This window comes from Gekko japonicus, unplaced genomic scaffold (genome assembly GCF_001447785.1).
Source record: "Gekko japonicus isolate JY-2015 unplaced genomic scaffold, Gekko_japonicus_V1.1 scaffold5053, whole genome shotgun sequence".
In the NCBI taxonomy this organism is placed as follows: Eukaryota; Metazoa; Chordata; class Lepidosauria; order Squamata; family Gekkonidae; genus Gekko; species Gekko japonicus.
The window spans coordinates 40,248-60,298 of NW_015167206.1; the positions used below are offsets into that span (position 1 = coordinate 40,248).

General features: G+C 50.8%; 1 protein-coding gene across 1 annotated transcript in view; it reads right to left on the reverse strand.

Moving 5' to 3' along the window:
• DGAT2 (diacylglycerol O-acyltransferase 2) overlaps positions 1-9,632 on the reverse strand; it is a 28,738-nt gene extending 19,106 nt beyond the window's left edge. The window contains exons 1-4 of the mRNA XM_015413164.1: positions 9,530-9,632; positions 7,421-7,564; positions 2,224-2,331; positions 1,223-1,293 (exon numbers count right to left, since the gene is read on the reverse strand). Coding sequence (XP_015268650.1) covers positions 1,223-1,293; positions 2,224-2,331; positions 7,421-7,564; positions 9,530-9,632 — 426 coding nt within the window. The remainder of the gene's footprint in view (positions 1-1,222; positions 1,294-2,223; positions 2,332-7,420; positions 7,565-9,529) is intronic.
• Between the last annotated feature and the right edge of the window lie 10,419 nt (positions 9,633-20,051).

Sequence of the window (20,051 nt, forward strand, 5' to 3'; positions counted from 1 at the left end):
GGCGCACGGAACGCTGTTACCTTCCCACTGAAGTGGTCCCTATTTATCTACTTGCAATTTCTTGCTTTCGAACTGCTCGGTTGGCAGGAGCTGGGACCAGAGATGGGAGCTCACTCCGTCATGCAGCACCCGGGTCTTGAACTGCTGAACTACTGACCTTCCACAGCCTGCAGTTCAGCGTCTTAACCACTTGAGCCACCGCGGCTCCCAAAAAAAAAAAGGTGTGAGCCAGAGGCTAAAAAACTGTGAGCCAGCTCACACTAACTCAGCTCAGAGGGAACACTGGTGCAGAGGAGAGCGACGAAGATGATCGGGGGCCTGGAGACCAAGAAGCCCTACGAGGAAAGGCTGAGGGACTTGGAGATGTTCAGCCTGGAGAAGAGGAGGTAGAGGGGGGACAGGAAGCTGTTCCTGTTGGCGGCAGAGGAGAGGACTCGCAAGAATGGGTTTCAATTAAGAGCGGGAAGGTTCCAGCTGGATCTGAGGGGAAACGTTTTGACAGTCAGAGTTGTGCAACGGTGGAATCGGCTGCCTCGGGAGGTGGTGAGCTCCCCCTTCCTGGCAGTCTTCAAGCAGCGGCTGGACAAACCCTTGCCAGGGATGCTCTAGGCCAGGGATGTCGAACTCATTTGTTATGAGGGCCGGATGTGACATAAATGAGACCTTGTCGGGCCGGGCCGTGGGTGTCATAAAATGTAATGCCAGGTAGCGGAGAGATGAACTTTATAAAGGACACAGAACACAAATACTTAAAAATACAAAAACATGCTTAGAACATGAGCACTCTTGCAATATTTTGCTTATTGAACAGTGTCTGGTGAGTGACTGAAACCTCTCGCTCTGAATGATTGCATCAAAATGTCTGTGCTGTTGCAATCTCGAGTATGCCGTTCGGGTGTGAATCCGTAAGCTGCAAAGCAACGATGACGGCGCAGCAGCAGAACTGGGAGAAGACGCAGAAGACAGCCAGTTCCACTGCGGGCCTGACAGAAGCCCTCCGGAGGCCTTATCTGGCCCCCGGGCTGCATGTCTGACACCCCTGCTCTAGGCTGATCCCGCACTGAGCAGGGGGTCGGACTAGGTGGCCTGTATGGCCCCTTTCCGACTCTGCAGTTCTGTGATTCCAAGATGCAACTGGACTCAAATCTAGTTTTTCAACGGCAGCCCAACACGGTTACTCCCTGAAGCTACGTTCAAGAGGAGAAAAGGTTGCCATACTCACGCGTATGGGAAAGTAGTCCCGGAAATACCGCCACACGGCCCAGTTTCGGACCCACTGAGACCTCCTTCCACCTTTGGAGAAGAGAGAGCGTCAATGCCACGGCAAACAGCGGCTGCAGCTTATTTTCAGTCGCGCAGCGACGATCTTTGTGCTGCGGCGGCAGCTGCTGCCAAAGTCGGTGTTTTTAAATACCGGCACAGCCAATCGAATCTCCAACAGCTAATCAGAAACCCGGCCCCAATTGGCGCGCCCCCCCTTTCTAAAAACACTTGGCGGGCACAAGCAAAGGTCTCAGCAAGCACCACTGCCATAGAGCCTGCCCTCTGGAGCTGCCGTTTTCTCTGCAGCCTGGAGATTAAGAGAATTCCAGGCCTCACCCAGAGGCTGGTAACTAGGGATGGGCACGAACCGCAAAAAATGCAGTTCATTCCCGTTTGCGGCCGAACCACTAACCAAACCACAAAACACCGAATCGGAGCCTCTCAGGGTAACTGAACCGGTTTGTGGCCCCAGCAAACCCCGTTGAAAGGGACTGCCGTCTAAATGGGGTTTGCAGAAAGCCCCCCAAAAAGCTAAGCTGCTGCTTCCTGCCGCACAGCTTTTTGGGGCTTTCTTGTGCAGTCCCTTTAACTTTAAAGGGACTGCACAAGAAAGCCCAAAAAAAGCTGAGCAGCAACGAGCATGCCGCTTCCCGCCACTCAGCTGTTTTTCCAGCTTCCACGGGGAGAAGAAAGCAGGGGGTTAAAGGGACTCGGAGTCCCTTTAAACCCCTGCTTTCTGCTCTATCCACGAACCTCCACGAACCACTTTAAAAGTTTGTGGAAGTTCATGAACCATGAACAGGGCAAAATCCGTGACGAATTTTGCTTCGTGGCTCAGTTCGTGCCCATCCCTACTGGTAACCCTGCATGAAACCACGATGGCGCCATGACACGTCCGAATGCGCCTGCAGGGGTGAAACCTAGCCTTGGATGAAAAAGCACCCCTCTTCCCCAGCATACCTTTCACGGGCGTGTTCCAGTCAAAGACCAGCCAGGCGAAATACACCGCCGTGATCACCCAGCAGTCGGTACAAAGGAAGTACAAGAGAACGATTGAGCAACTCACACCTGAGGAAGGAAGAAGAGGGGGGAAAGGAGGAGAATGAGGCCATTGTGCTAAGCCGGGGGGATTTGGGCCAGCGTACAAAACTGCTCCGCACTTGAAGGATTTCCCCCTCCCCCCCGGCTAAGTCGGATTTGGTTCTTCGAGGGCTTAAGCGACGGCCCTTTCGGCTCAAATCTTTCGCAGCGCCCCAGCCACAAGCTGCCTTTAAGGCCGCCTTAGTTACGCAGCCCAGCGTTTTTTCTCTCCCGCTTCAGAGCCTGCAAGGGGGTGATTCGGCTGTTTTAAAAGATTGTGAGCCCTGGAGAGCTACGGAGACCGCCATTGCCTTGGCTTCTGCGTCAGGGGTCCCCAACGCGGCGCCCTCGGGGGCCGCGGTGCCCTCCGATAACTTTCCCACTGCCTGCCAAGTGCTTTCAGAAAGTGGGAGGGTGGGTGTTTGCACAGCAGGGCATCTGATTGGCCGTGCAGATTAAAAGGCATCTCGTTAAACAGAGCTTTGGCCTGAACTGTTGACATTACTACTACAGTTCCATATCCCCTGGCTCCCTGACACTTTTTTGATCGGCTCCACCTCCTCTGGAAGTCATCTGGAGGCTGCGTTCACCACCCTGTGTCAGAATTCCAGTGTTTCCCACAGGCTCAAAAAGAACAGGAGGAGGAGGAGAAGGAGGAGAGGAAGAAGGAGGAAGAAGGAGGAGAAGAAGAGGAAGAAGGAGAAGGGGAAGAAGAGGAGGAGATTGGATTTATACCCCGCCCTTCACTCAGTCTCAGAGCAGCTTACACTCTCCTTTTCCTTCCCCTCCCCACAACATCCCTGTGAGGTAGGCGGGGCTGAGAGAGCTCTCGAGAGAGAACTGCTCTTGAGAGAAGAGCTCAGAGAGAACTTGTGACTGACCCAAGGTCACCCAGCAGCTGCACGTGGAGGACGAGTGGGGAATCAAACCCGCTTCTCCCAGATTAAAGTCCACCGCTCTTAACCACCACACCAATCTACACCAGACTGGTTGGGGGGCCCTGTTCTACATCCGTCACAGACCGCAAGAGAGGCCAGTGTGGCGTAGCTGCTAAAGTGTGGGACCAGGATCTGGAAGGCCCCAGGTTCAAATCCTCACTGGGGCCAGGGAAGCTTGTTGGGTATCCTTGGGCCACTCACACATCCTCGGCCGAATCAACCTCACAGGGCTGTTGTGAGGACAGAATGGAGGGAGGGCGATATGCACCCTCCTTGGTGTCAAGCAAGACAGGATTAAAATTGCCATTAAATAAATGAGATCAAAATAAAAACTGGGAATCTGATCATAGATCTGGGCCTTTGGGAAATAGTCAGGCAAGACTGTAAGGTTGCCATCTCTGGGTTGGGAAATACCTGGACATTTTGAGCTTTTTCTACCTAGTAGAGATAGAGCTGTAAGAGCGATACAGTATTATGTTTTGATTATTCAGTTAATCAGTGGTTTCCAGTTTTTCACAGTCATATGATTTTATCAGTTGTTTGGATTTTCCTTTATATTTGTTTTTTCCTTGTTGTTATAAATCATTTTAAATGGTTTCCCGGCCATTTTAAATTGATATAAAATGTTTGTTGACACAATTCTTTTCACAGTCTCCCCCCCCCCCCCAGATTGAGAATAGCAGATAATGTATTTTAGGGAAGCAGCATTATTGGTAATGTTATAATGCCATAATGATTTATCTAGATCCATTCATTCATTTACGTCTACATTGTCTTGAAGATCTGTAAAAAAAAGTGCCTTCGGTTTATCTTCCTTTCCTCCTCACACCTTTTCTTTTTTTCCCCTGTACCCTATATAAAATTAAAAATTAAGAGGCTCTGCCACTGAGCCATGGCCCATTTCCATCGCTCTCCAGTGTCTCAGGCGGAGGTCTTTCACATCACCTACTGTCTGGTCCTTAACTTAACTGGAGATGCCGGGGATGGAACCTGGGACCTTCGGCATGCCAAGCAGAGGCTCTGCCACTGAGCTACGGCCCTTCTCCGTGGCTCTCCAGGTTCTGAGGCCGAGGTCTTTCACATCACTTTCCATCTGATCCTTTCCATTGGGAGATGCCGGGGATTGAACCTTCTACATGCCAAGCAGCGGCTCTCCCACTGAGCCACCGTCCCTCCGAGTGACAGGTGGCTCTCCCTGGCCGCTCTCACCCCGTTGCTCCCCCAAGCCGATTAACCTCAAGTCTGCGGGTGAGCAAGCCGTGCTGGTGTTTGCGCAGACACAAGGGATCAATGACCTGCCAGTCAGCAGCCTCCTCTTCACAGGATGACCCGAAAGCTGCAGGCCCCTCCCCTTCGCCACGCCCACCTCCCAGGCCCTTTCGATTGGCAGCTGGCAAGGAACTGGGGGAGACTGAACAGAACTCGGTTGCACTGGCAGGCAGGGTGTTGTGAGCAGAGGTCATTTCAGGGGGGATCACAGGGGAACGCAGTTCCCCCAGGTGAGGTGCGGGGGGGGGCACACAATGAAGCCCCACCCCCTGCTTCCGGCCGCCCCGCTTCCAGCCCTCCTTCAGCCAGGAGGAGGCAGGAGAAGAGGGAGGGTAAGTTGCTTCTCCCCGCCTCTCCCCACCCCTGCCTGCCTGCCTGGGGCCAGGGAGGGCCTTGGCGGGGCTTCCTCGCACTCCCGCTGGCCTTGCAGGTCCACCGCCGGGCCCCTGATGTCAGGGGGTGTGGCATATGCTAATGAGTTATGCTAATGAGTTCCCCTAGCTCTTTTTCTATGAAATGACCCCTGGCTGTAGTCAAGGGGGGTCTGCTGAGGAAAGTGGGATGTGCCAAAATCCATGTTAACAAGTGCTTTCTGCTTATGGTTCACAGGATCAGACCCTATTATTTTAGGAGGACTGGGTACTATCTAGAAGACTTACTAGGTCCCAATCCGGAGGAAACTAGTTGTGCTCAGATTCCATTGAAAGCATTGGCCATTATGATAGTCACTTCTGAATTCTGTGTTGAAGAAGCCAAATGTCATTCATGAGATTCAGGAGCCTCTGCTCTCTGCATAAACTACAATTAAAGATTTGTCTGAATTTGAACCTTTTGAGGCAAATACCATGATAAAGACAACAATGCGAAGTGGTAGGGGTGTCACTTTTGAACAAACCCCCCAAATATTAGGTGGGTAGTGGAAAGGCAAATGATGACCAATCTGGAAAAGAAAAGAAAAAAGTGCTGATTTTTCCAAAAATTTCCATTTTTTTCCCCGGAAAAAAACGGGAAAACAACGGGGCTTTTTCCCCGAGCTTCAAAATTTCCGGAAATTTTACATCTCTACTCAGCTTAGAGGGAACACTGGTTGCGAGATGAAAACACAGCGGGGGGGGGGGCGGGAGAGACGATTCGGGGCTCTGGGGCCGATTCGAGGCTCTGGGTCCTGACTCGAGAGGGGCAGGAGAAAAGCAGGCATAAGAATGAAAATTTTAAAAACTGGATGTTCTTCCCTCCCTTCAGTTTCTGGGTTCTCCTGTTCTTTTCCACTGAGGGTTGCCAGCTCCGGGCTGGGAAACGCCTGGAGATTTTGGGGGTGGAGTCTGAGGAGGGGAGGATTTGGAGAGGGGAGGGGCTTTCGTGGGGTATGATGCCATAGAGTCCGCCATCTGCTCCAGGGGGAACTGATTTCTGTCGCCTGGAGATCAGCCGAAATCCCAGGGGATCTCCAGCCACCACCTGGAGGTTGGCAACCAATCTTCCCCTCCGAAGCCTCCTTGTTTTATTTATTATAAAGAAGGTCTGCCTTCCTTCAGGCTTCTGCTTCCCTGTTGGATATCCTGTTCCCCTTCTTTCCAGCACTTTCCCTCTTAGCTCCGAAACTGGGAGAGGAAGCATATTTTACACACACACACACACCCTCAGGGGGGTGCCTCCTGCCTGCAGGTTTCATTCCCAGCTGCCACTCACAGCAGTGGCAAGAGAAAAAAAAAGAAAAAGAAAAAAGCAGCCTCGTGATCTTTCCGGAAATTCTTACAGGAAGTGACGAAGAGTAGATCTAGGAATCGCCGGAAACTCTTCTGGCTTTTACCACAGAGGTCCCGCAAGTTCCTAGAGCTACCCTTCGTCACTTCCTGTGCGAATTTCCAGAAAGTACGCAAGACTGCTTCCCCCCCCCAAAAACCGAAAAACTCCTCCCCCCCCCCCCGATTTTTCTCCCACAACAGTCCCCCTCCCCCCAACATTCCATCTGCCAGTTGCTAGGCCTGGCAGCCTTAGACCACTCTCATTCCAAGGATATCCACACGGGCTGAATCGGGTCATAACCAGTGTTCCCTCTAAGCTGAGTTAGTGTGAGCTGGCTCACGGGTTTTCAGCCTCCGGCTCACACATTTTTGTCTTGGCTCAGGAAGGAGGGCTCCAGAGCTGACTGATTTATGCAGCAGCCAAATCGCTCACTCACAAATTTAACGCCAGTAGCTCACAAAGGGGAATTTTTGCTCACAACACTCCACATCTTAGAGGGAGCATTGGAACTTGGGTCATGCGGACAGCCGAGGCAGAAGGGAAAATCTAAGTGTGTCTCAGAAAAGAAAACAACTGCCAACCTAGCTGTTCGAAAGCAAGAAATTGCAAGTAGATAAATAGGGACCACTTCGGTGGGAAGGTAACAGCGTCCCGTGCACCTTGGTGTTTAGTCATGCCGGCCACATGACCACGGAAACGTCTTTGGACAGCGCTGGCTCTTCGGCTATGAAACAGAGATGAGCACCACAACCCTAGAGTCGGATTCGACTGGCTTTCGAGCAAGGGAACCTTTACCTTTACAGAAAAGAGCAGTCAGCTGTGTCCTCCGACGTGCGCAAAACCAAACCCAGAGACAGTCCTGCCGAGTGTTCCCGCTAAGCTGAGTCAGCGTGAGCCAGCTCACAGTTATTTAGCCTCCGGCTCACACGTTTTCTGCCTTGGCTCAGGAAGGAGGGCTCCAGGGCAGACTAATCTACGCAGGAGCCACATCGCTCGCTCACAGCTTTAATACCAGTAGCTCACAAAGTAGAATTTTTTGCCCACAAGACTCCACAGCTTAGAGGGAGCATTGCTCACAACACCTTGCCTCGCCCCTCGAGCCTTCGGGCAGTCGCGGCACTTACCCAGGAACAGGAACGTCAGGATCCACTGCATCACGGATATAATCTGCAGCTGCTTCTCAACTTTGGATTTGGAGAGCCAGGACAGATCCTGAAGCGCCGAAAGGACGCTGGAACCCCTCCCTGGAGACGAAAGAAGAGAAGGAACTTAATAATATAATAATAATATACTTTATTGTCATTGTACATAGTACAACGAAATTAAAGGTGCAATCATTTGGTGATCTACAACCATACTCATACACTCACACAACCATTCACAACCATCCCATAACTCCCTTAAGGTTCACATTGCAACCTAAACCACCAATGTCACCCAAATTCCAATTTCATACAGCATTTAAAGCAATAATAGCTCTCGAATAAAAACTGTTTTTTAATCTGTTTGTCCTTGTTTTAAATGTCCTATATCTTCTACCTGAAGGCAGCAGTTCAAACAGGGAGTGTTCAGGGTGTGACAAATCCTGCAAAATGTTCTTTGCTTTTTTCAAGCATCGAGAACTATACTCTCTCCTCGGAAGTACAGAGTTAACATAACTGCATTGTTATGGACCAACCTACAGGTGCCTTGGAAGCGTAAGAATTGATTTGCTGCACCGGCATAAGCCCAGTTTCTCCGTCTCCCCCACTTTGACTGTGCAATACGGACCCAGAGGTTGTTGATCCTCTCCGGGGTAACCCTTTTTCTCTTACTAAGTTTCCCTTTGCCTTTCTTAGCCCTTGGTCAGTCCTTGTTTTACTAAGGTTTTTAGCTTTTTTGGCTTCCACGGCTGCATTTTCTGGCGTTTTGTGGCAGGGGAGGAGCTTTCGTGAGTCGCTGCTCACTTCCTCAGAGACAGCTGGAACGTGAGCCCATCTGTCCTTATATCACAGGGATGATGGATCCCCATTCTGTACAGCTAAATGTGGGGCCGTCCATGGAGATAGATCAAGATAGGTAGTCCTGCCAGTCTGTCTGTTGCAGTAGAAAAGACCAGGAGTCCGGGAGCACCTTAAAGACTCACAAAATTAGTGGCAGGGGAGGAGCTTTCGTGAGTCACTGCTCACTTCTTCAGATACAGCAGTGACGCTCGAAACCTCCCACCCTAACACATGCTGTAGTGCCCCCCACCCCCCCCCCCCCTGCCACAAGTTTTGTAAGTCTTCAAGGTGCTACGGCAGGGGGTGGCCAAACTGCAGCTCGGGAGCCGCACGCGGCTCTTTCACACAGTCTAATTTAATGTTAATAAAAAGCAAATCTGCACATTTTCCAATAAAGACATGTGTGTAATCAGGGGTCAATTCCTGCAGGAGCGCACAGGAGCGGAGCTCCGGCAGTAAAGAGCCCAGGGGGCGGGCACACGCAACAAGCCCCACCCCCTGCTCCCAGCAGCCCCAGGCCACGAGGATCAAGAAGCCTCTTTCTTCCTTCCTTCTTCTCGTCTCCCTTTCCCTCCTTATTTCCTTCTCTCCCTCTTTCTTTCCCTCTTTCCCTCCTTCTTTCCTTCTCTTACTTTCCCTTTCCCTCCTTCTTTCCTTCTCTTTTCCCCTCCTTCCTTCCTAGACCTGCGCGTTCCCCCCCCCTCCAGGGAGCAATCCAAAACAGTCCAGTGGCACATTTAAGACCAAGTTTTATTCAGGAACAAGCTCTCCCTCCTCTGTGAGGACAGATCTGCACGTTCCCCCCCCCCCAATAGCTAGCAACCCAAAACAGTCCAGTGGAGCCTGAGCGGTGGGTGTTGCCTTCTGACACACTTCCGGTGAGGTCAGGGGGTGTGGCATATGAAAATAAGTTACGCTAATGAGCTACGCTAATGAGCTCCTGCGCCCCTTTTCCTACGAAACAACCCCTGTGTGTAATATTTGCTCATGACTTGCGGCTCTCAAACATCTGACGTTTATTCCGTGTGGCTGTTAACGTTAAGTAAGTTTGGCCACCCCTGTGCGATGGGACTCTTGCCCCCTTTTCCATTTCTTCTTTAAACGGAGTTCCTTCTTCACTAGAGTGAGTACTGATGACAAAAAGAACACTTCCAGGAGAAGGCGGTCTCCTCAGCCTCCAGAATGAGGTGAGGGAAAAACAGAGACAAGCCCTGGAGATCTGAGGGTCATGGGATCGTTTTGGCGGGAAACGCCAGAGGGAGGACTGGAAATTCGACTGGGATGCTTCGGAAATCTTTTCCCGCGGCTGGCTTGCGCACTTGCAGTCCCCAGTGTGGGACTGCACAGAAGCCATGACGGTGAAAGCCATGCATGCTACCCTGAGCCCCTGGTTGGACAAGGAAGAAGACCACATGAACCCCCCCACACATGAAAAACCCATAGGCAAGTTTTATTCCACATGAACACATGAACCTGCCTTATGCCAAATCAGACCATTGGTCCATCACAGTCGGTATTGTCTACTCAGACTGGCAGCTGCTCTCCAGGGTCTCAGGCAGAGGTCTTTCCCATCACCTCCTGCCTGGTCTTTTTAACTGGAGATGCCGGGGATTGAACCTGGGACCTTCTGCACGCCAAGCAGATGCTCTGTCACTGAGCCACAGCCCCTCTCCATGGCTCTCCAGGGTCTCAGGTGGAGGTCTTTCCCATCACCTACTGCCAGGTCCTTTTTAACTGGAGATGCCAGGGATTGAACCGGGGACCTTCTGCATGCCAAGCAGATGCTCTTCCACTGAGCGACAGCCCCTATCTATGCCTCTCCAGGGTCTCAGGCTGAGGTCTTTCCCATCATCTACTGCCTGATCCTTTTAACTGGAGATGCCGGGGCCAGGGACCTTCCGCGTGCCAAGCAGAGGCTCTACCACTGAGCCACAGTCCCTCCTTACAGCTCTCCAGGATCTCAAGCAGAGGTCTTTCACATCACCTGGTCCTTTTTAAGTGGAGATGCTGGGGATTGAACTTGGGACCATCTGCATGCCAAGCAGAGGCTCTACCACTGAGCCACGGCCCCTGTCTCTGTCGGGTCTCAGGCAGGGGTCTTTCCCATCACCTCCTGCCTGGTCCTTTTTAACTGGAGATGCCGGGGATTGAACTGGGGACCTTCTGCAGGCCAAACAGAGGCTCTTCCACTGAGCCACAGCCCCTCCCCTAAACATGAAACAAAAAAAACCCTCTTTGCCTGCTGTTGGAAGACACCAATAGAGGGGGAAAGACGAATCTCCCTGAAGATCGATGGCCACGGCTCTGACCCGCCGTTTTTATATTCACCTCTCTTCCAGGAAGGTGGGATGAATAGCGGGGCGATACCTCCTCCAAAAATCAAAAGGCAGGGTTCCTCACAAGTAAATGATTGGCAAGTGACCAAAGATATGTGGCCGCATTGCCCCGAAAATTCCTCTCCCCCCGGCCAGCAGATGTCAGTTGTGGATACAACTAAAGTCAATGACCTTCAAAAATTCAAGCACAGCTCTCTCCGGCTCTGCACACCCACAGCAGGAGAAAGAGTCCAAGCCGGGAAGATTCCAGCCAACTTTGTATTTTTAAAGGTTAAGAAGCGAGTTGCGGGCTGTTTTCACTTCCTAGCGGACCGGACTGTGGAAAGCAACTTTTTGGCAGGCCCCGATTTTGTTTACAAGCCGATTCTCTAATCGGTAAGCGAGAGGGAGGCTGGGAGAAGTTACACATTGACAGACCGGCCCCAAACACGCAGAAAATCCCCAAGAGCCTTTGCAGACCAGAGCTCGACTTCTGGTTTTAATGATCCCCAAGTCGCTGGTGTTTTACACAAGCGGATACCTTTGGGGTGGGGGGGGCAGCAGTCAGAGGGAGACACCCCCCACACACTTTTTTTTTAAGATTGGGTTTATACCCCACCTTTCACTAACCGAAGGAGTCTCCAAGCGGCTTACAAATCTCCTTTCCCTTCCCCTCTCCACAACAGACACCCTGTGAGGTAGGTGGGGCTGAGAGAGCTCTCTCGAGGACTGTCCTTGAGAGAACAGCTCTGAGAGAACTTGTGACTGACCCAGGGTCACACCGGCAGCTGCATGGGGAGGAGCGGGGAACCAAACCCGGTTCTCCCAGATTAGAGTCCTGCGCTCCTAACCGCTACACCAAACTGGCTCTCTGGCAGGCACCATATTGTCCTGGAGATTCTCCCGTTCTATCCTACCATACACAAACACACCCCAGTTGTACCCTAAAATCTGATGCATGCTCAGCTGACGCCCTGCCGTTTGCTCCTCCTGCAAACTTTGAGGAAAGCAATCCCCGAGGTTTCAAGCCATTTTTTTTTAATGTTATCAAGGTCATAATGCAGTGTTGAGCGTGCCCAGGTGAAAAAGAATGCAGGACTCCTTCAGAGTTCCTGAACTGATGAACACCTCGAGCTGCCTTCTACTGAATCGGATCCCTCTACTGGATAGATCCCCCCGGTTCATAAAGGTCAGGACTGTCTACTCAGATGGGCAGTGGCTCTGTAGGGTTTCAGACAGAGGTCTTTCATGTCAACTATTATCTGGTCCTCCTTTTTAATTGGAGATGTCGGGGACTGAACCTGGGACCTTCTGCGTGACAAGCAGAGGCTCTGCCACTGAGCCACAGCCTCCCTCCACAGCTCTCCAGGGTCTCAGGCTGAGGTCTTTCCCATCACCTACTACCAGGTCCTTTTTAAGTGGAGATGACGGGGATTGAACCGGGGACCTTCTGCATGCCAAGCAGAGGCTCTGCCACTGAGCCACATCCCTTCTCCATGGCTCTCCAGGGTCTCAGGGTGAGGTCTTTCCCATCACCTCCTGTCTGGTCCTTTTTAACTGGGGCCGATGGGGATTGAACCGGGGACCTCTTGCATGCCAAGCAGAGGCTCTGCCAACTGAGCCACAGTCCCTGTCTATGTCTTTCCAAGGTCTCAGGCAGATGTCTTTCACATCACCTACTGCCTGATCCTTTTAACTGGAGATGTTGGGGATTGAACCTGGGACCTTCTGCATGCCAAGCAGAGGCTCTGCCACTGAGCCACAGCTCCTCACCACAGCTCTCCAGGGTCTCAGGGTGAGGTCTTTCACATCACCTCCTGTCTGGTCCTTTTTTAACTGGTAACTGCTCAGTGCACCAACGGTCCCAGGTTTAATCCACAGCATCTCCAGTTAAAAGGACCAGGCAGGAGGGGATGGGAAAGACCTCAGCCTGAGACCCTGGAGAGACATAGACAAGGGCTGTGACTTAGTGCTAGAGCATCTGCTTGGCGTGCAGAAGGTCAAAGGTTCAATCCCCGGCATCTCCAGTTAAAAGGACCAGGCAGGAGGGGATGGGAAAGACCTCAGCCTGAGACCCTGGAGAGACATAGACAAGGGCTGTGACTTAGTGCTAGAGCATCTGCTTGGCGTGCAGAAGGTCAAAGGTTCAATCCCCGGCATCTCCAGTTAAAAGGACCAGGCAGGAGGGGATGGGAAAGACCTCAGCCTGAGACCCTGGAGAGCCGCTGCCAGTCTGAGTAGACAAAATTGACCTTGATGAACCAAGGAACGAATTCAGTATAAGGCAGCTTCATGTATGTGAAACTTAACATGAGGATTAGCCAATGCAGATGCATAGAAAAATCACGGGTACCCTGTACACAGATTGTACTTGCATTCCCTGTCACTTGTGAATGGGGTTACTGTACTGAGTGGCGTTGAGCAGCCAATTCTCAGGGTAAGGTAAAGGTAAAGGTTCCCTTGCTCGAAAGCCAGTCGAATCCGACTCTAGGGTTGCGGTGCTCATCTCCGTTTCAAAGCCGAAGAGCCAGCGCTGTCCGAAGACGTTTCCGTGGTCATGTGGCCGGCATGACTAAACACAAAGGCGCACGGAACGCTGTTACCTTCCCACCAAAGTGGTCCCTATTTATCTACTTGCAATTCCTTGCTTTCGAACTGCTAGGTTGGCAGGAGCTGGAACTAGAAACGGGAGCTCACTCCGTCATGCGGCACACTCGGGTCTCGAACTGCTGAACTACTGACCTTCCACGGCCTGCAGGTCAGCGTCTTAACCACTTGAGCCACCGCAGCTCCTCAGCTTCTCAGGGTAAGTCTTGAGTAATTTGACACGAAAAGCATTCAAAACCAGAACAGTTCCCAAAGCACGTCACGGTAATTCAAGCCTCAGGTTTCCCAGCTGTCAAAACCCCTACCAAGTGCTCTGTGCCATTTTTCAAGTTGCGCAATCTCACAGTCGAGGGCTTTCCCACGTCTCGATTCTATTCATCCCTTTCGGACCACTCTCAGGATTAACAAAGAGCACCAGGCACTCCAAGCGGCCCACAAGGAAATGTATCCCCACTTCGGGGAGGGTCAGATTTCGAACGCAGAGCCAAGATTCCACACCACACAGGTACCCGGCCAAACAAACGGCTGCTAGGTTGGGCATTTCAGAAGTCCAGCTGAGATTCTCAAGGAGATTGATTGACCGATCCCCGACAGCATTACTGCAATCAACTCCATTATTTCAATCGACTTGGACTGGAGTAACTCCACCAAGGATTGCATAATAAAACACAGAGACTAAATTCACGGTTTATAAGCAACGTCTCCGCAACAACCCAAATTGCTTACTCTACCTAGCGGCCTAAGTTTACAGTTCCTAAAAACCCAAAGTTCTGTTAAGTACCTCGGAGAAAGACATACCCCAAAGACATACACACAACTCTGGATTCAGGCATCATGACCGGACCAGAGTTTGCCAAGAACAATGCTGATTTATTATTGCGTTCATGCGCTCCTAACTAATACCTTCCTGTGCCGAACAGAGACTGAAGTCTTCCTGATGTAGGAAAGCAGTGTTCCCTCTAAGCTGAGTTAGTGTGAGCCAGCTCACTGTTTAGAAGAAAAAGAGATTGGATTTATACCTTGCTGTTCGCTACCCGAAGGAGTCTCAGAGCGTCTTACAATCTCCTTACCCTTCCCCTCCCCACAACAGACACCCTGTGAGGTAAAAGAAAAAGATTGGATTTATACCCCGCCCTTCACTCCCCAAAGGTGTCTCAGAGCGGCCTACAAACTCCTCTCCCTTCCCCTCCCCACAACAGACACCCTGTGAGGTAAAAGAAGAAGAAGAAGAGATTGGATTTATACCCCGCCCTTCACTACCCAAAGGAGTCTCAGAGTGGCTTACAAACTCCTTTCCCTTCCCCTCCCCACAACAGACACCCTTGGGGCTGAGAGAGCTCTTGACAGAAACGGCTCTTTTTCAAGAACAGCTCTTATACTGGGAGGTAGGCGGGGCTGAGAGCACTCTGACAGAAACAGTTCTTTTTCAAGGACAGCTCTGAGAGAACTATGGCTTGCCCAAGGTCATCCAACAGGTGAAAGTGGAGGAGTGGGGAATAAAAACCCGGTTCTCCCAGATTAGAGTCCGCGCACTTAACCACTACACCAGACTGCAGCAGCAGAAGAAGAGATTGGATTTATATCCCACCCTTCACTACCCAGAGGAGTCTCAGAGCGCCTTACAATCCCCTTTCCCTTCCCCTTCCCACAACAGACACCCTGGGAGGTAGGCGGGGCTGAGAGCGCTCTGACAGAAACGGCTCTTTTTCAAGGACAGCTCTGAGAGAACTATGGCTTGCCCAAGGTCATCCAACAGGTGAAAGTGGAGGAGTGGGGAATAAAAACCTGGTTCTCCCAGATTAGAGTCCGCGCACTTAACCACGACACCAAACTGCCTCCGGCTCACACATTTCTGTCTTAGCTCAGGAAGGACGGTTCCAGAGCAAACTAATTAATGCCGAAGCCATATCGCTCGCTCACAACTTTAATGCCAGTAGCTCACAAAGGAGAATTTTTGCTCACAAGACTCCACAGCTTAGAGGGAGCATTGGTAGGAAACGTCCCAAAAAAAGACATGCAATTCGTTGCGAGATTCGAATTCAGGCTCTGTGCAAAGACAGCTGGCACAGGGTAGCCGTCAGAGTGCCAAACTCAGAGCTGGGAGACCCAGGTTGAGATCCCAACTCTGTTAATAGAAGCTCACTGGGCGACTTTGGGCCAGTCACACAGGGCTCACCTACCTCACAAGGCTGTTGTGAAGATGATAAGAAGCAGGGAGAGAAGAGTTGCAAACCAGAAACTCCCCGCTCTGCCATGGGTGACCACGGGTCACGCACAAACACACTCTGCCTCACCTACTTTGAAAGGCTGTTGTGAAGGTAATAAGGGGGAGGGGAAGCTGCAAGCCATTTTGGGTCCCTTTGGGGAGAAAAGTGGGGTATAGGGTAAAAGAAATTCAGGGTTTCTTGCCTACACAACCAGGATTCTAAATCACTGTGCTTTAGAAGCCCAGTTTGGGGGGGGGGTCAAATCCTGGTTTGTTGTGACGTCTGAACTTGAATACGAAATTCTCTTTAGATTAAGAACACAAGAGAAGCCCTGTTGGATCAGGCCAGTGGCCCAGCCAGTCCAACACTCTGTGTCACACAGTGGCCAAAACCCAGGTGCCATCGGGAGGCCCACCAGCGGGGCCAGAACTCCAGAAGCCCTCCCACTGTGCCCCCCCCAAGCACCAAGAAGACAGAGCATCACTGCCTCAGACATAAGAGAAGCCATGTTGGATCAGGCCAATGGCCCATCCAGCCCAACACTTTGTGTCACACAATGGCCAAAACCCAGGGGCCATCGGGAGGTCCACCAGCAGGGCCAGAGCTCCAGAAGCCCTCCCACTGTGCCCCCCCCAAGCACCAAGAAGACAGAGCATCACTGCCCCAGACATAAGAGCATAAGGGAAGCCATGTTGGATCAAGCCAATGGCCCATCCAGCCGAACACTTTGTGTCACACAGTGGCCAAAACCCAGGGGCCATCAGGAGGTCCACCAGCGGGGCCAGAACCCCAGAAGCTGTTGCCCCCCAAGCACCAAGAAGAATACAAAGCATCACTGCCCCAGACAGAATCTTTCATCTAAACCTTGTGGTTAAGAGCCACTGAAGGACCTCTGCTTCGTATGTTGATTCAGACCCTCTTGAAGCTATCTATGCTTGTAGCCACCACCATTTTTTGTGGCAGTGACTTTGAGTACATTACTCTTTGAGTGAAGAAGGACTTTGATCCATTCCAAGCCTGCTGCTCTTTAAAGTCATGGAGTGCCCATAAGTTCTTGTATAGTGAGAAAAAGTGAGAAGTCCTTCTTTCTCTACCCCATGCATAATTTTGTAAACCTCGATCATGTCACCCCTCAGCCGTCATTTCTACAAGCTAAAGACCCCTAACCTCTTCCTGAGCAAGGAAGTTTGCAAATCTTGGTTCCAAATATGCAAAGTGTAGGAACCCAAGAAGAAACCGGGCTTATTCACATCACAAAAGTTTGGTTGTGACGTTTGAACTGAGCCTGTGGCTGTATTTCTATCAGGGATGCCAACTGTGGGCTAGGAATATCTGGAGATTTAGGGGCAGAGTATAATGCAGGGGTGTCAAACATGCGGCCCAGGGGCCGGACTAGGCCCCCAGAGGGCTTCCATCAGGCTCGCAGTGGAACTGGCTGTCTTCTGCTGCGTCATCGTAGGTTTGCAGCTTACAGATACACACTTGAACAGCATACTCAGGATTGCAACAGCACAGACATCTTGATGCCATAATTCAGGGCAAGAGGTGTCAGTTTTATCAGACACTGGCCCCAGTCACATGGGCCGAATATCGCAGTTGCCCCGGCGCAGTTTGAGCCGCGATTATACGATCAGACGCACCGGCGGCACACCACGGGTCCTTCCCTCGGAACCGGCGCGTAAACGAGGGGCCAGAGGGGAAATCCGCGCACCAGCGCGATCACACCGCAGGCATCCCGTGGCAAACTGTTTGCCAGTACTTTGGAGGTACTACTTTTTTATCGCGTGTATTTAGCGGTAAGCCACGGGTTAGCCACGAGTGCGCTCCACTTCCCAGATGTTGGGGTGTGATCGCGCATGGATAATCCGCCCACCACCCGTGGCTCTCCTGCAGCAAATTCGCCGTGTGAACGGGGCCACTGTTAAATAAACAAAATATTGCAAGACAGCTAATGTTTTAAGCGTGTTTGTATTTTAAGTTTTTAAAAAACCAACTTTGTGTTTGTGTCCTTTATAAAGTTTTTTCTCTCCGCTACCTGGCATTACCTTTTATGACACACACGGCCCAGCCCAACAAGGTCTCATTTATGTCAGATCCGGCCCTCGTAACAAATGAGCTCCACACCCCTCCCTTAGAGTCTGCCCTCCAGGAGAATGGATCTCTGTAGATTAGTTGTAATTTTGGGAGATAAATTTACCAGCTGGGAAGTTCCTGGAGATTTGGGGGAGTTGAGCCTAGAGCAGGTGGGGTCAAATGCCAGGGAGTCCAGCCTCCAAAGCTGCCAAGAACTGATCCTGGCTGTCTGGAGATCTCCAGTCAACACATGGATGTTGGCAACCCTAGCTCCAGTTTGGTGGCAGTGGTTAAGAGCTCAGACTCTAATCCAGGAGAAACGGGTTTCATTCCCCACTCCTCCACTTGCAGCTGCTGGTGTGACCTTGGATCAGTCACAAGTTCTCTCCGAGCTGTCCTCTCAAGGGCAGTCCTCGAGAGAGCTCTCTCAGCCCCCACCTACCTCACAGGCAATGCTCCCTCTAAGCTGTGGAGTCTTGTGAGCAAAAATTCAACTCTGTGAACCACTGGCATTCAAGCTGTGAGCGAGTGATTTGGCTGCTTTTCGCTCGGGAGCCCTCCTTCCTGAGCTAAGACAAACATCCGTGAGCCGCAAGCTGAAAAAACTGTGAGCTAGCTCACGCTAACTCAGCTCCAAGGGAGCACTGCTCACGGGGTGCCTGTCGTGGGGAGGGGAAGGGAAAGGAGATTGTAAGCCGCTCTGAGACTCCTTCGGGGAGTGAACGGTGGGGTATAAATCCAATCTCTTCTCTTCCCGCACGTTGTCCATACGCCCTTCTCCCCACCCACCCCGGAAATCCTGCCCCATTTACAGACTCTGTAAAGTGTTCATTTTCGACGTGTAAATATTTGCGCAACTTATCGAGTTTATGGCTCACTCGCCTTTCTATTCCTCTTTGCAGATAAGGAAGTCATGCCTCGAAGGGGATTCTCTCCTGTGACCTGATATGGCCGTCTCCAAAGGTAGGGATGGGTAAACACTCAGGAGAAACGCCAGTGTGATGTGCAGTGGTTACAGTGCTGGGTTAGCTCTGGGGAGAGCAGATGGTATTCGGAACACGGAGTTCCATTTAATCTTGTTTTGAGTCCAGTAGCGCCTTAGAGACCAGCACGATTTTGGGGGTATCAGTTTTATATCAACACACAAAGCTGCCTTATACCGAATCGGATCCTTGGTCAGTCAAGAGTCAGTATTGTACATATAAACAGTTTGGTGTTGTGACCAGGAGCGCAGACTCTAATCTGGGAGAACGGGGTTTGAGTCCCCACTCCTCCACATGCAGCTGCTGGTGTGACCTTGGGTCAGTCCGATGTGGAAAAAAAATATGTATACGGATGTGGGCTAGATGCCCACAGAACAATCCAATAACACAAAAGACTAGCTTAAAGCCATAACATCATTAAGTGTCTGATAATAGAAAACAACCACTTATTACTTCACAGAAAAAATACAAAGGTCGATAACATTGCACACAGCAGTCTGCTCCAGACTCTCAAAGTCTATATCCCTCTAACAGTCTTGTATTTTCAAAGGCAGTCTGCTCCAAATGCAATCAATCTGTACCTCAACACTTTTTCCAGATATTTCAGTGTTTCAGACCTCTGGTCTTTCCTCAGGAACAAATCCTATATAGGAATCTAACATTCAATGTTAACTTTCAAGTTGACACTTTCATTGATTTACTTTTCTGTTAATCTACTTGGGCAGGGTCTCCTCACTTATTTCAAAACATGCTGGTGCTCGTGCCAAAGTTAAATGCACCCAGACTATGCCTCACTACCTCCGCCCTTCGAAGAATGTAAATATCATGCAGCTGTTGGGTGACCTTGGGTCAGTCACAAGTTCTCTCAGAGCTGTTCTCTCAAGAGCAGTCCTCCAGAGAGCTCTCTCAGCCCCACCCACCTCACAGGGTGTCTGTTGTGGGGAGGGGAAGGGAAAGGAATTTGTAAGCCGCTCTGAGACTCCTTTGGGTAGTGAAGGGCAGGGTATAAATTCAATCTCTTCTTCTTTTTCATATCTGCAGAATTAGAGAACACCAGCTCCTGTGTATGATACAGTTGTATGGAACTTCTTGTTAAAAATATGAGTAGCTGCAATTACTTTGGCCCTTGTTTACCAGGACTGTTAATGCTCAACTGAAAGGGTCAATGTTTTCAGTGTTAAAATGGACTCTGTACCCAAATCTGGGAAAAGACCTTAATCCCACAACCCCACAAAGACTATTTCCAAATTCCAAATTGACCTCCTTTTGTTTCCTACCCAGTTTTCAGTTTCTGCCCTCAGCTTGTATTTTACCCTCCTTCTCCGACAGGAACCCCCAAGATATACACTTTAGTAGTCTGCGGAGGGTGAAGGAATTTAAGGTATAGCTGAGGTTTCGTATAAACAGAACGAAGGGTCTCACCCTTGTGAGACTGAATACGCGATACAACTACACTTTTATTTGTGAACAAACAGCACTGGTACAGCGGCAAGGTGAAGTTTTGTTTTGGATATTACAGATCCTTTCGTTCCCCTTCCAAAATGTCTTGAATTTCTCTCGATAGCTTCTACGTGTTAGGAGAACGTCT